We start from the raw sequence: 16,705 nt of genomic DNA on the forward strand, positions 1-16,705 counted from the left end.
TGTTTATTTGAAGGACTTCTAATATCAGAAATATCAGAGTGCACCCTGCTGGCCGTTGGACAGCATCCTGCCAACAGATGGAGTGTGTGTGTTTGTCTGTGTATTAATTTACACTAATTACTAATGTTTAAAATAGTATGTGCATAAAAGTCCAGGTTTCCAGCTTCTCTTTAAAAATCAGAAGATCTGGGAGCCTGGGGTCTGCAATAGTTAGCTACAACTGAGTAGTTCACGTTCCCTAACTATAGAACAGGTCTCTTCATTTCACCATGGTCCCACTAGATAACTTCACTTACTGTGTTGCTCTCTGGGCCGCTGTTGGCCTCTGGGTTTGCAATCCCTGTTAAAGCAGGAAGCGTATAGCAAAAATGCTCCAACGTCATTGAAAGAGTATAAACCACGGAATAAAAGACTCTTCTGCTTCCCAGCTTTGTCATATCCTGGATGAATCACCTTGGGAAAAAGCAGTCTGTATCTTTTAGCCTCTACGTTTTCATCGTTTCTTATACTCTTTCAATCATTCTGGGCTTTTATTTTTACTAAATAGAGTGGTTTGTAGAGCAGGTATGGGTTACACTCTACAACACTATTTTTTCAGTGATGTTTATTTCTCTAAAACAGGCAAATTATTGTCAAGCCCCCACCTATCTAATTCATGGTAATTTAAACACTTTTTATAGCCCTCCTCACTCCGCAAGGCATCTTAAGTAATCAAAAAATTTCAAAGAAGCACCTCTGTTTGTCCCTTTTTCATCAGTTATGTCTCAATTCCAATGTCACCTCCTCAGACAAGCTTCCCTGATCTCCTTGCTAAAGCAGCCCTCCCAGCCACTCTATCACATTTACCTTATTTTACATTTTTCTTAGCCATTATCAGCAGCGGAAGCTGTTGTTGAAGCCATGGGTAATGAGTCAAATCCATTTCACTTACCTTCACTAACGAAGGTCATTTGAAGACTTGCACGTCCTCTAAGCGGCACATAACCTAACGATAAGACATTTGCTCGCATTTTCCAGAAACTGGGAGTCAGCTGTGTCTAGTTAGAGCTGAGCTGGTTAAGACCGGATAGGACCACCCACACTTCAACTGGGCATGCGCCTTTCACCTTTTGACCTCAGAAGGTGGGAAAACTTCCGCCTGGGAGGGGCAGAGCCCTGTAGCCTAGTTACACCTGCGCAGAACGTGGATTCCCCGCGCCTTTTTCCATTCACGTTTCCCCGTGCTTCCCGGCTCAGACCGCCCTGCTTCTTTATTCTTCATTTTATAAATATACCTGAGCTCCTTGCCTTCTGGGAGGTGGATTTGAGACTTGTTCACCCATCTCCTCACTTGGCTGCCTGGCGAATAAACCCTCTCTTTGCTGCAAACCTTGGGGTCTCAGCATTTTGGCTTGCTGCACATCAGGCAAAACGAACCTGGTTCGGTAACTTTGTTATTGTTGTTTTAATTTACTCGTTCACTTACTTGGTTCATTCGTTTGTTTTTGTAATGGTTTCTTGTGTGTTTCCTCCATAAGGAAAGAGATCTGCTGTGTTCCTCAACCTAGTACAGTGCCTGATACTAACTGCTCACAAATGCATCTGTGTCTTAGGGCTTAGTGTTTCCCAAACGATGCTGAAGACTGGTTGGTTCTACATAGTCTCACGTGTTGTCTCCAGGGAGGTAAGAAGAGGAACAACGAGTGAGAAAGTTGGAAGTCCAGCTGATGTTCTCAAGGAAGGCAAAGAGCTGCTGTCACTCACAGTCAAGGAGGTTAGGATTCACCTTGCTGGGCTGTGCACCAGCAGGTGGGGATAACATCTCAGCAGTCTGACCCTGAACCTGACTTCGAGATCGCTCCTGAAAGGGCTTATTGGATTCACTAAGGAATACTCGGTATTGCTTGTGATTCACTGAGTTGTAACATTTCTTTTTCATAATATTTTGGATCCAGTTCTAAACTTTAAAATGAATTTAAGAATTAAATAACTTGGAAAATCGGGAAGAGAGCTAGTGCCTTCATCCCTAGGGCCAAATCTCTTTTATTACTCTTTTACAGTCTATCACAGATCAGCAGGCATAGCAACAACAGTAAGAAGCCAATCAAAAGCCATGTGACCAATGTGTTTAAGAAAAATTAACCACAGGTGCTTGTCACAAAGTGATCATTTTTTTTTTATTTATAGGCTCAGGAAATGGTATGACTTAGCATTCAACCTTGTCATTGACTCAAGAATATTATCCCTTTGGCCCAGAAAAAGGAAACTCCATGATCCCCATTTATATTCCACTGGTTATAAAGCACTAGAAAAGACAACACAAAAATGACAGTGTACGTTTGTCAACTCTTCCTTCCAGCCTTCTCCCTGCCCCACCACACGCCCAGACAACCTAGACAAGATACCATGAGCATGCTGCCTTCTCTTTGACCTGGCATATCGTTGCTTTTAAGAAACTTTGATTTTTAAAAGTTTGTTATTCCTGCTTAGCTGAAAAACTTCCCTAGACTTTACCAGCCTTAGGTCCAAAGGAGGTATTTATTAACATTAAGATCCCAAGTGTTGTTGCACCCACGTTTGGGGAGATAAACATTAATACTCTGTAAAGGGACACCTGTTTGGCAGTTGGTCTGTAGTCCATGGACTGATCCATGAGGCTCGTTCACTGTGAAGCTTGCTCTGCACTCTTCTTTTGCTCCCCCAGTTCTTCAAGCCAATGCCTGAGACGTGCCTGTCATGGATGTCCGCCTTGAGGACACCAGAATCCTTTCAAGTGGGCCATCTGCCCATGCTCCCAAGCTGCCAGTTGATGGTGGTGCCACAGCGGTGTCACGCCCCATGCACAGACAGCAGAATGTCTCTCTTCCCTTCTATGTGTTAGGTGTGCTCCCCGACCACCAACAGAGCGTCTCCTGTACCCCACTGTCCCAGAATCCTCCCTCCACCAACTGGCCACATCTGATTCTGTCTGCAGACTCTGTCTCCGCTGGACTCTAATTTATTCCCATTCCTTTCCCCAGCTTCTTCAAAGGTGGCATCCCTCTCCCCACCACCTGCACAGTGCAAATGAACTGCTACAATCAAATAAGTGGAAGGCACCAGCTCTATCAGCTGATCAGAAATGTCCTAGTAGCTCTGAAACCCAGCTCTGTGTACAGTTGAAACCTTCACTAAAATTTATTCCATAAACTCAGTTTTTAGAGCAGCACTGTCCAATAGGAACAGAACACAACCGCAAGTGCAAGCTACCTGTCATTTAAAATTTAGTAGCCACATTAAAGAAAAAGAAACAAGTAATTTTAGTAACTTAATTTATTTAACCAAATACATGCAAAATAATCTCTCCAATAATCAAAATGAAAAATTATTAATGAAATATTTTACGTTAGCTTTTTCATACAGAGTCTTCAAAATCAGCATGTATTTTATATTTACAGCACAACTCAATTTCACGCTGCAAGTCCTCAATAGTCACATGTGGCTAGTGGCTACCATATTGGGCCACTCGTTTAGAGCACAGGAAAGGATTCTGGAAATCATGCTGTGTGATTTCCTTATCTTGCAAGTGAGACTTTAAAAGGTGACACGATTAACAACAAGTCACACAGCTAACCAGTAGCAGAGACAGTGCTAGAACACTGAGGTCCTGATGTTCAATCACATGCATTTTTATTCATTTAATGCTGCTTATCTTAAATTTAAGCCACTCTGCTGCTAAAACATACCCATCTAAAAAATAACCAAGAATGTGCTGAAGTAATCTGAACAGCTGTTTTTATTGGTCTATAAGAGATTTGGTTTTCTCCAATTGAGTAAAATCTTCCTTGCAATTGGTTTTTTGATAATTCCCTGAATTAGATCAATTAAAATCATTCTAATTTTTAAACTGAAACATGACTAACTTTTTCAAATAAAAATTTTGGCAAAAAAGGAGAATGAGGGGTAACATATATCCAGCCCTTAACTGGGTGCTAAGCTATGTGCTATGTGCTAAACAGTGCTCAGCGATTTTCAGCATCATCTCATGTAATCCGTGCAGCAATTCGCATGGAGACAATTATCTATTTTAAAGATGAGGTAATTGAAGCCTAGTGAGAGTAAGTAATTAGCCTGGGTCAAAAAGCTAATTAATGACAACCAAAAAATCATATGGCCAGTGAGTAACCCTCTCAGTCAGTCAGGAACAAAACTTAAACCTTGGCCCTGGCTCCCAAGCCTGTTGCTCTTTTACACCACCACTCAGCCCCCATGATTATTTAGCTGCCTGTGGACTTGAGATACATGGAACATTTTCTGTGATGCAGATCCAAAGGCTGAGTGTTTCCACTGGGTCTTATCTACTGTTTCACTAGGGACAAACATTTCCCATGGAATCAACTCATTCCATGTTCCACTGAGATCAGTTGTAATTCCAGCTCTTGGCCTATTTTGCGGTAGGCTACTTTTCACCTGCTGTTGGGTTATTCCATCATATTCCACTACGAATGTATTTATTAATTCTGAGGTCAATGACCTAAGCACCTTACCCTTCAGACATGTTCATCTATCGTCTTTTTCAGGGTTATCCTCACATCATGCATCACAGTATGACATTCACATAAAATGTCTCAATTAATGTCATTCAGTTTGACCTGCCTTAACACATAGAATCATTTCTAAAAATTTAAAAATGAATCCATTTCTCCCATTTACTTCCATTATCAAGTCATATGGGAAAATATTTGATCCCAAAAGAAAAAAAGCACTTTAGGATTTTAATATTCACTTCAGTCATACTCTCTGCTCCTGTTGACTCACGGTCCTGTCCTTATGTATTTAGCCCATTTATATTATTCCTGCAAAATACTAGCCATGCCTATAGGGTCTTACCCTCTAATTTATAAGCACATCGGCATTACAGATTGCTAATTCCATGCCTGGATTACTTGACAGAGCAAGTAAGCAGGTATTAGAGAAAAAACAAAGCAGGATTTTTTTTTTTTTCCAGAAAGAAGCATCTTCTAAATGACTTTCAGTAGTCAGAAAGAATGACTTCAGCATGTATGAAAGTTTAGTGTTTTAAGAGTAATATTGTTTTTACTTAAAATTAGATACTGGGGATCACCATGATATTTTCAGTGTTCCATTTGTAAAAATGATAAGGCCCTGACAAATTCTCATTTCAATGGTGTTCTCAATTTCTTCCCAGAGTTTAGATGTATGGTCAAGCAGAAAAAATAATTAAACCACAGCTACAAATATTTGGAACGCCATAGGAACAAGGGTGACAACCATGGCTGTTATCGAGCACTAACTATGTGCCAGGTTTGGTGCTATGATCTCTGCAGGATCTATCTCTTTTAATCCCAAGTAGAAAGTTTATGGAGTAGGACTCTTATTATCCCCGTTTTTTAGAGATGAGAAGCACAAGGTTTTGAGAGGTTGAATCATTTCCATAAAGTCACATGGCAAATGTTAATTTTTGCCTGTTTTAAATGAGCATGAACATTACCATATTTGGGAATGTTTGACTGATAAACAAAGAATCAAGGCCTAACTGCTGAATAAAAGAACAAATGATTAACAAAATGAATAACATTTTGGTGCCTCCTAACCTACAGTATTGAGGAGAAGCAAAAGATACCTTGGTGTGGCTCCATTTGGACACATTCTCGCTGTTATCACAGGCCAGCGCTGAGCCCTGAGCCCAGCTGGGCCAATCAGATACATAGGAATGAAACCAGTGCTAAGTGAGAAGAAGCCGGCTATGATTACACAGCATCTAGATGCAGAAGATTCAAAGATTTTCCAAAGATCTCAGCAGTTGTATTAGCCAATTTTCTGTTTTAGTTGCAAATATTGTATTCCTGTTTTCAGTAAAAAAAAAAAAAACACTACAGCACAGAGAGTAAAGCTGGGGAGTTCTTTCTCTTGATCCAGGGCTCTGTTGAACACAGCCTCAAGCTCCGCCCCAGGACCTGAGCTGAACGTAACTCACAGACGCTCCAAATTCTGATCCACAGTGTTTCCACTACTGCAATGGGCAGTTCACCTAATTTGCGCCTGCCTCCTTTTCTTTCTGTATAAAAGGAGCACAGTTATACACTATGGCAACGGAGATCATAAAGTTAGAAATTTGCTTTCCCTTTGAAGATCAAGGCATACAAAATAGTTATTAATAATTATCTGGCAAATTGGTGAATGTGTTTTCCTGTCTGAAGCACTAAATGATCTCTTAATTACTCTTTACAGTTCATCCTCATCACGCACTTAAGTATAATGTGTTGGCTGGTGAGGAATATTTTTGTTTACAAATGAAGGCTAACACAGAAGAGGGACTGTAATGATGGGGTCTTATACTGTCCAGACCTTTTAAATTCACTTTTATCCACAGGTAAGAGCCTGCTCTTAATAATGGCTTTGGTGTTGAGGAAGTAATCAATGAACCTAATCAGTTATTCTCTGGTGGTTGATGGAGAGTTACAATTTTAGAGTTTTACAAGGAGCATGGGTATTCTAATCCACTTTTAAGATGGTATTTGCCCCTTAAAACTCTTGCTGAAGTCTTCAGATGGTCAGCTGGGGATTTCAGAACCTGTATCACCTTCTGAATTTAACCTGGATACATTTGGATGTCATGATACACTTGACATGATCAATTACTAATTTGCTATGTTATGGAATATTCTATGACATCATTTGATTTAGGGAGTTTCTGTTAGTTTACATATGATGGACAATGAGTGATCCAGAAAGAATCTGATTGGTATCCCACCAGCAATGAGTAAGATGCCAAGGTTATGCATCCAGGCTTTTCTTTTGATGGTAACCTGAGAAATATGAACCTCATCAACAGCAGCAACACAGAAATTAAACTTCCAGTAAAATACCAAGGACTCTGATATTCATTGAATTGATAAATAATTTTGAGTCTGTTGCTTTTAATAACAAATAAAAACATAAATACAATAACTTTGACCAAAGTTTTAGAAAATCAAATAAAATAGGAAAAAAACATTAATTTCCCAGGTGGCAATTTGTATTGGGTATCATATGTGGATGATCCTTAATTTGATTCAGCATGTGAAACTTGACTTCCAAAAACAAGATTAAAAAAAATGAGATGGTTCCTAAAAATTTTTTATATAGCCATAAGCAAAACAGTATCAAGAGAAAATTTAGTGACATTTAAGGCTAATTACTCTGAATCAGGAAAGTAATAGAAAGTAATATAATTGTATCAGCAAATTGACCAAAACTGTCTTCAAATGTATATGTGTTGAGTTAAAAGTCTATACAAACTAATGCTTTTGCATAAATATGTGTTCTGAAAGGATCCAAATTTAAAGTTAATATTTAATCTTTAATCAACCTAAATGTACAACAGTAGAATAAACTAATTATGCTGTATTAATATAAAAAAATATTTTGTAGCCATTAAAAAATGTCCTGAAGTAATCTTTATGACGTGGGAAAAAGTTAAATAAGAAATGTTAAATAAGAAGGATAAAGACTAAATATATCTTATGATCCAAAATATTTTATTGAGTCTGTATGTGTGTGTGAATCTGAGAAAAAAATACACCAAAATGTTAACAGAAGTTATTCTGGGTGGTGGAATTATAGGTTCTTTTGCTTTTTTAATTCTATTAAAAATTTCTAAATTGGCTGTAATGAACATGTACCACTATTATAAATTTTTAAATGACCAAGGATTGGTATGAAAACTTCTTGGTGTGTATGAAAAAGATGTGTGTTATATAATACCTAAGTTCCCAGAAGAGGTCAAGTATTTCATGTATACATTGTTCCATTGTTCATAATTACTAAGTCACCAAGACCCATTCTGGTAAAGGCAGCTGGACCATCCAAGGCAATCCATTACAAGAGAACTTTGAGAAAAAGAAACCTCATATAGGGCCTTGAGAAATCTTGTCACCATCATATAATGCTGTTTCCTTCTTGCAGGAAGTAGATGTGAACAAAGGCTATGACTACAGTTTATTTTTAAAAATATTCTTAGGTCTCAATGTGTCTTCTGAAAAATCAAGTGCGTATCTGAGTTGAGAGCTGAGAACATCTGCCCATCCCATTCTTAAGTCTCTTATTTTTGAAGCCTGCTTACTTACTCTTTTAATATATATTTCTTTACAAATGAATTGTGGAAACACTTTTTTACTTTTGTGAACCAAACAAGGCAAAAGAAAGTTGTAACTGGATATTATCCAGGTCCATATTTTTGACTCAAGGGAGGCAGTAAAGTCATCAGACTCCCATCTTACCCACATTGCATTGGATTCCCTCTGCTAAAACACTCCCTTGTTTTTTTCCACAGGAACTTGGTTTTCCATTGTAGGCTAAACTCCTTTGTTTGCATCCCATCTACTAAGCATATGATGCCAACTCTGAGGTCTAGGGTTATTTGTCCATCAAGATGTCCTAACTTTGGAAGAGAGCTGAAAAAGGTAGAATAATAACTGGATTTTGTTAGACATTGCACTTAATAGAGAATAAGAGAAAGCAAATCTTTTTTCTGAATACTGATAGTGTACTATAATATCTGTGTCATTGTGAAGAAAGGGACAGTCTTGCCCTCAGTGGGAAGGTATCATTAATTTTGTTCAATCCTAAAGCAGCTTTGCAAGTTCTAGTATCTAGTATTCTGGAAGATGATAGCAACTAAGGATATAGCAGGTAGGGCAGAAAGTGGTAGAGAAAATCTAGAGAGCAGGTGATACTTAAGATATATAATGTTTGATAAATGTTTGACACATAATGTTTGATAAATATTTAGTAAACAGATTAAGAGGTACTGGCCTCATTGTAGTTCCTGGTGGTCACGCACTCAGTGTGGTCCCAGTGTTTATTACAAACTCACTCCCCCACAATTTGCACATACGCTTCTGGGAAGGGTCTAGTAAAGCACTGAAAAAGTCCAAGTTCCAATCAAGTTGACTGAATTAAAGTCCAGTCCAGAGAAGACGCTGGAGTATTAGGCAGGGAAACTGACACAAAATCTCTTCCTACTGACCCATCCACTGAGGAATGAAGATAGCAAAGGCTAAACCCCAAAGTCAACTAGGGAACCACACCTCACCATATATAGTAAGATGTGGGTCACCAGTACATTCCCATACCTGATGGACTCTGGCTCTGGTACTTGTAGGGACCCATCAGGATGAGAAAACACAGTTCAGGTCAAAGTTTGCTAATATAAACCTCTTGATATGGTTTAAACTATGTGTACCTCTCAGAAGCCCAAAGAGATAACCCATGAGATTTTTCTTCTAAAAAGCCCATTCCTTTTCATACTGAATCCAGCAGCAAATAAAAAGGTTTTGGGTGTATATTTGTGGGGACCATGGATGGGGAGACAGAATGAAAAGGGAAAGCAAGATGTTAATTTCCAAAAAAAAAAAAAAAAAAGAGTTAACGAATGATTGCAATGAATACTTTATAAAGCTATTTCTGAACTTAGAAGAAAAAAGAGGGTGAAATATTCCTGTTTCCAGGCTAAGAAAACTAAGCCAGAAGATATGTATAAAATGAAAGTCCATATGAGTAAAAGGTTTTAAAATTAACCCAACGAGTAAGCCAGTAATCCATACTTCTCCATCACACACAATTTTAAACTCAATTTGTTAAAGAAAATGTGAGGGGACTGGCTCAGGGGAGAAAGTGGTGGTGCAGGAACAAATCCCTAATTTGGAATAAGGTAGAGATCCTTCTTTTTTTACTAGGACTGGTGATGCCTTGATTGACCAGCGTGACCTTGATAATCCACCTGGTTTAGAACAGGGAAGTAGCAACTCTCCATGTTTGTTCTCTGGGCCTTCACATAAGTCACTGCTTTTGAACAGTATGGTGAGGAATACTTCTGGGCCTCCAGAATATCCATGAAAATTACTGGCCTCCAGCAGCTGCAGCTGTTCAAATTAAATAAATAAATAAATAAATAAATAAATAAAGAGACAGAGAAAGAAGATAAAGAAGAGGTAAATGAAAATTTCAGTGTGCTTAATTGTTCTGAATGAGATGGCCTGAAATCTATACCTTCAAATGTGTTCCATGTTGCTATAATATTTGTTGCCAAATATTTCTATATTTTACAAAATCCTCACAAATTCTAAAGACAGGAGAATAAAAGTTCTGCTCTTTTTGAAATGTTTATTCATTCATTACTGCTTATGTAATTAGTATAGAAATTTGTTCATTTCAAATTTTTCCAGTAAAAGAATTCCTCATTGTCCAGTAGATAATTAGTAGGTATTTATTGAGTGACTGATATATAAAGTCCTATATTAAGTCCTGAGGAAACAACGATAAATAAGATATAGTCTTTGCCTTCACAAAGGTTATACATATTTTTAACAAATTATGGGAAAATATCAGATAAATTAGCATGCAATAACATTATATTATTTAAAACAAAGATAATAATATGCCTTAACTAGAATTCAGATCTTAGAAGTCAGAATATTTCATTCACTATTCTAAATACTAATTTGATAATATTAAGTTATAGTCCCAATCTAGAGCAAATACAAAAGCACTGCAGATGTGTGTGACATACATGCTTCCAACTATGTGATGTCCACAAGAGACTCACTTCAGCTTTAAGGACATACATAGACTGCAAGTGAAGGGGTGGAAAAAGATATTTTATGCAGATGGGAACCAAAAGCATGGATAGCTCTACTTATATCACACAAAACAGATTTTAAACCAAAAACTGTAACAAGAGACAAAGAAGGTCACTATATAATGATTGAAGAAGACACAAACAAATTTCTTTAATAAATGATTGAAGAAGACACAAATGAATAGAAAGATACTCTGTGTTAATGATTGGAAGAATTAATATTGTGAAAATGCCCATACTGCCCAAAGCAATCTGCAAACTCAATGCAATCCCTATCAAAATTCCAATCGCATTTTTCTCAGTAATAGGAAAAAAATCCTAAAATTCATACAGAACCACAAAAGTCCCCAAATAACCAAAGCAATTTTGAGAAAGAACAAAGCTAGAGGCATCACACTTCCTCATTTCAAATTATATTACAAAGCTGTAGTAATCCAAACTATATGGTATTTGCATAAAAACAGACACAAAGATCAATGGAACAGAATAGAGAGCCCAAAATAAACACATGCATATATGGTCAATTAATTTTTGACAAAACACCAAGAATATTCAATGGAAAATGGATAATCTCAATGATGGTGGAAAAACTAGACATCCACATGGAAAAGAATTAAACTTATACCATACACAAAAATCAAGTCAAAATGATTCAAGACTTGAATATAAGACCTTAAAGCATAAAACTCCTAGAAGAAAACTTAGAGGAAAAGCTCTTGACTTTTATCCTGGCAATGATTTTTTGGATTTGACACTAATAGCAAAGGCAGCAAAAGCAAAAAGAAACAAATGGGAGTACATTAAACCAAAAAACTTATGTACAGCAAAGGAAACCATAAATAAAATGAACAGGCAACCTAGAGAATGGAAGAAAATATTTGTAAACCACATATCCGATAAGGGGTTAATATCCAAGATATATTAGGAACTTATATAACTCAATAGCAAAATAATAATAATAATAACCTAATTTAAAAATGGGCAAAGGATCTGAATAGACATTTTTCCAAAGAAGACATGCAAATGGCCAATAGGTACATGAAAAGGTGCTTAACATCACTAGTCGTCAAGAAAACACAAATCAAAACCACAATGAGGTATCACCTTACACATGTTAAAATGTCTATTATCAAAAAGGCAAGAGATGGCAAATGCTGATGAGGATGGGAAGAAAGGGTACGCTGTGCACTGTTGGTGGGAATATAAATTGGTGCAATCACAATGGAAAACAGTATGGAGGTTCTGCAAGAAACTGAAAACAGAACTACCATGTGATCCAGCAATCCCACTTCTGGATTGATATGCAAAGGAAATGAAATCATTCATTTGTATTCCTATGTTCATTGCATCATTATTCACAACAGCCAAGGTATGAAAACAACCGAAGTGTCCATCTATGGACGAATGGATAAAGAAGATGTGGTGTGTGTGTGTACACACACACACACTATAGAATATTATTCAGCCTTATAAAAGAAAGAAGTATCACCATTTGTGACAATATGGACAAACCTGGAGGGCATTATGTTAAGTGAAGTAAGCCAGACAGAGAAAGACAAACATGTCATGGTATCACTTATATGTGGAAGCTTTAACAATAGAGTGGAACTCATAGAAACAGAGTAAAATGATGGTTGCCAGAGATACGAGGTTGGGGAAATTGGGAGAGGTTAGTAAAAGGGTACAAAATTTTCAGATATAAGATGAATATCATCTGAGGATCTAATGTACAACATAGCGACTATAGTTGGTAACACTGTCTTGTATAATTGAAATGTGCTAAAAGAGTAGAACTTATCCGTTCTCACCAAAAAAAAAAAAAGGTAAATATGTGAGGTGATGGATGTGTTAATTAACTGGAGGTGGGAATCCTTTCATAATGTATGTGTATATCAAATGATCACATTGTACACTTCAAATGTGTTACGATTTTATTTGTCAATTATATCTCAATAGAGCTGAAAAAAAATTAATGCAGTTAAGAAACAAGTAGCTTAATGACAAAAAAAAAAAAAACTAAGACTAATATAATCCAAGGACACGACATTAGAAGTTGCTGCATACACTTTTGCTGCCGTAAAGGTCAGCCAACATAAAAGGAGTGTAGTGCTGAAAGAACCACAGAGAAATGGGGTTCAATCCTGATTGCTTCTAAACTTGGGGTAAAATGTGACCAGAAGATTTACATACCACTCTTCTGTTCATTTGTGTGAACCAATAAATTTTTCTACTTAAACTAATTTGGGTTGAGTTTTTCAAATTATTATTATTATTATTACTTACGGGGGAAAAAAGGCCGCACTAATATAAAGAGTTGTAGAGTTGGGAATGAGGGAAGAGTTGGAAAAGATTTTTATTGAACTTCTTAGGCATCACTTTTCCATGTACAAGGCAAAACATATCAGTAATTTTGGCAAATGAGAGTATGCCTTATTCTAATAGTTTAAAAACTAAAGAGGTTAAAAAGTAAGAGAGGTTAACGAATTAGAGAAAGCTCTGGAAAAGCAACAGTGGTGAGCCTAGAGGATACTATTAGCATCTTCCCAGGGTATCCATCTATGTATAAAAATGGTCAAAATGGGCAGGAGAGATTATGCATCTGTATCTGCTATTTGTATGACTATGTATATGGATGTTTTCTTCATCGTCCGTCAATTTGCAAGATCCCTTTTCTATCACTACTGCTACTTTTATATTCCTGAATTTTTCTTTCTCTTTTCTTTCTCCCACTGGAAAACAACCAAACCCCCTGGATATGATGCCTGAAAAGGGCTAAAAAGGCGGACAGTAAAGAGTATGGGGTGACTTGCTGGGGCAGTAATGCTCCTCTGCATCAAATGCCCCATTTTGAGAGGAAAAAGAGGAAGAGGATACTGTTTGTAGGGGAGAAAGAATGCAAACGTAACATAGCTCAAACCTGCTCGTGCAGCTGCCATTTTCTTGTTTCGCAGTTTGTTCTCCAAAGCTTGCTACATAATAAAAAATAGTAGAGAGGAAGAACATGAGATTTCCTGGTGTTTTCTACTACTTGACATTAATAGAGACAAATATTTCTCTGAAATAAATTGTATCCTACCTGTTTCATCTTCTTTTTTAGATCCAGATTTGCTGCCTTCTGGCCCTTTGCAGTAGCATTGAGATAATAGATAGTCAAACTAAATTTAAAAAAAATAAAATAAAATTTATGGTATTTTTCAGTTCCTCAAGATTCTTCTTAAATTTACATTAACTAAATCATATAATATCGGCACTGGAGTGACTTTCAGATATTTTCTACTCTGAACCTCTTTTGTAGATGAAAGCCTGAAGTACAGAGAGATGAAGAAGTACATTCAGAATTACACAGCGACTGGGGTGGACCTGGGAAGTTGGACCCCCAAGGCTCCTCCTCCACAGCCCAGGGCTCTGTCTGATGTTCCTCACTGCCTAATTTTAGGTTCTTCTTGGAAATGTATTAACATCACTTTAAACTATAATTGAAAACACCATTTCAAATCGATACCAATGGCATCCAAGAGAACAGAAAATCTCTTGACGCTTAGGGAATGTGTAGAGTAAAAAGGAAACTGACTTTCCACTTTAAATTCCTTCCTTTGGCTTTTACAACTAAGACTATCATCCTCATAGTCATAGGTAATTAACATGGCTTTTTTTCATCCACAGAATGTATTGTTTGAGTTTCTCTCTCCTTCAAAAGAAACTATTTCATAAAAGAATAGTCCTGGCATTTAAGTGACATTTACATTTCTAAAAAGAGCAAATTCCAGCCGAACATTTTTGCAAAAATAAACATGTTCATCTTCACTTAAAGCAAAACAAAGAAAAAATGAGGTTAAAAAAAAACGTAACTGGCATTGATTGCCCTTTATTGCAAATAACTGGTTACTGAACACATTTCCCCTACTCACCAACATGCCAGATCATAACCTTTATGAGCCATCTGCTGCTAGCAACAAGATTATTGATATCATTTCCACTGGGTTTATTTCTTATACAAGTGATAGGATTTTGAATGAAATTACATACATGAAAGCATCTGGTGTAATATCTGGCATGAATTAGGTATTCAATAAATATGGTGTGCCTGTGTATTGTAAGGGTTTTCTTACAAAAGTGCCTGGATTTGGAGGAAGAACTCAAAGACCTCAGAAGTCATTCGCAATTCTGTAATTCTCTATTTATCCATCACTATTTTTCTACCTTGAGATGCACCTTCAATGAGTATTCTTCACAGATCATTTTTTAGTCTCCAAAGGAATGAAACCGCCTGCAGGGAACTAGCTCAAACTCTACTCAGTTACCCAAAAACCAACCAAGCTGATTTAATATGATTCATTGGGGAAATTCAAAATGCTTGTAAACATTCTCTAATTAAAGGTAATAAAAAGCCAAGCCAACTGTATGGGTACCATAAAGTGTTGAAGATGAGACCTCAGTATTTGAAAAATCAAATCAGTAATAAGCTGAATTTCGGGTTTTAAATCAGAACATCAGAACTAAAATCATCCTTGTGGGACATCTATTTGACCTTATATCATGCCAGTTTCCCTCTAGACAGTCTATATCAGGGGTTGTCAAACTATGGTCTCTGGGGCAAACCTGACTCTCAGCCTGTTGTGTATGGCCCATGAACTAAGATTGGTTTTTACATTTTAAAATAGTTACATAAGTACTTACATAATATCCTCAATTTTGTCTCTTGGACCACAAAGCCTTAAGTAACTACTATATGGCCCTTTAAGGAAAAAGTGTGCCAGCCCTGGGTGTAGACCATCTCTGACAAGTGGCTTCCAATTCTTCTGAGCATTTCCACTCAGCCTGAATTCAGTGTTTGGTGCTGTAAATGAGTAGGTGGGAAATAAGTGGTGGGGAATAAAAAGACATGGGTTTGAATTTACCTATTAGCTATTTGATTTGGGGCAGATCTTCCATGTGCTTTCAATAATATGATTAATGAGGCCAACTTCTTAAGGTTATTGTGGAAATTAAATGAGTTAATATATGGATCATGCCTGGAACAAAAGCAGTGTTCATTCCTCTTCCATACCCCTGGGGCAGCTTATTAAATCTTTAATTAGTGGCATTAGAACAATGTTGCTCCTTTGCTTAAAAATAAATCTCTCTCAATAAGTTAAGAATATAGTCATAAAATCTGACATTGTTTTGAGTGTGTGTGTTTTAAAACAAGACCTCCTTTTTACCACGAAAAGGCCTTGACTCCTAAAAGCCATGCTCTCAAAAGCCACTATATCGTAAAAACACTAAGAAGGAAAATCACTTCCAGGGCCATCTGGTGAAACAGGCTGCATCCAGCAAGTCACTTTCTAACACATCTGCACCAGAGATTTACTATCAGATTCTTAATGGCACCCCATGATCAAGGTTCTGTACTACATAAAATAATCTGTTTTACTATTTAATTATCCCTACAGGCTTTTAGCTCTCCCTCAAAGAAGGCATCATGGTGTAAAGGGGTGAGTGTTGGATTTACTGTCAAAGCCCTATCATTGTCATTTTTGATGTATTCTCACTGAGGGAAAAATCCCTTCCCTCCTCCAAGTCATTTTCTTAATTTATAAACTTGAAGATGACACCTGCCCTCGCTGATGTGGCTTGTGACCACGACCATCACAGAGACGATCCTAACAACTTGGCCCAGAACCCAGTTCATTTACTTAAACCACTGGGATTTCTCTCCCAATCTCTCCCTGAGATTTCCTAGTTTTACCTTTATTTAAACAAATCCAACCCTTTGTGTCAGCTTTGTTCCACTAAAGTGTCCACGAGGGTGACTTCATACTTGCCCTCCTTGACTGAGATCAGTGGCAGTTCTAGACTTTTTATTTAGGAGGGCCTTGAGGTTTGGAAGGAAGGACTGGGGCACTTTTTGTAGCTCTTCCATAGGAAGCATATATATATTTTTTTTGCTTAGAATGTAAGTTTACCTGTGGTGGCCAAGACTCAGAAACCAATGAAAGTAATATGGGAACAAAAGCCCCCTCTCAAGTTCCCCTTTGGATATCATCTCTGACTTTGAAAGGATAGACTAAGTGACCTTTCCAAGACCCTTCTGGTCCTCTGATTCTATCATCGTGGGCAGACATA

At 37.3% G+C, this 16,705-nt stretch overlaps 1 protein-coding gene across 5 annotated transcripts in view; it reads right to left on the reverse strand.

The window, feature by feature from the left end:
- Positions 1-9,741: 9,741 nt before the first annotated feature.
- The window catches only part of TMC1 (transmembrane channel like 1), a 374,801-nt gene continuing 367,837 nt past the window's right edge, over positions 9,742-16,705 (reverse strand). For all 5 annotated transcript variants that reach the window (XM_068553355.1, XM_068553357.1, XM_068553356.1 and 2 more), the window contains 3 exons: positions 13,677-13,755; positions 13,518-13,569; positions 9,742-9,884 (listed from right to left, as the gene is read on the reverse strand). In XM_068553355.1, the coding sequence (XP_068409456.1) occupies positions 9,862-9,884; positions 13,518-13,569; positions 13,677-13,755 (154 nt within the window). In that variant the 3' untranslated portion in view covers positions 9,742-9,861. The remainder of the gene's footprint in view (positions 9,885-13,517; positions 13,570-13,676; positions 13,756-16,705) is intronic.

The sequence above is a fragment of the Eschrichtius robustus genome, chromosome 10, assembly GCF_028021215.1.
Source record: "Eschrichtius robustus isolate mEscRob2 chromosome 10, mEscRob2.pri, whole genome shotgun sequence".
NCBI classification, from domain to species: domain Eukaryota; kingdom Metazoa; phylum Chordata; class Mammalia; order Artiodactyla; family Eschrichtiidae; genus Eschrichtius; species Eschrichtius robustus.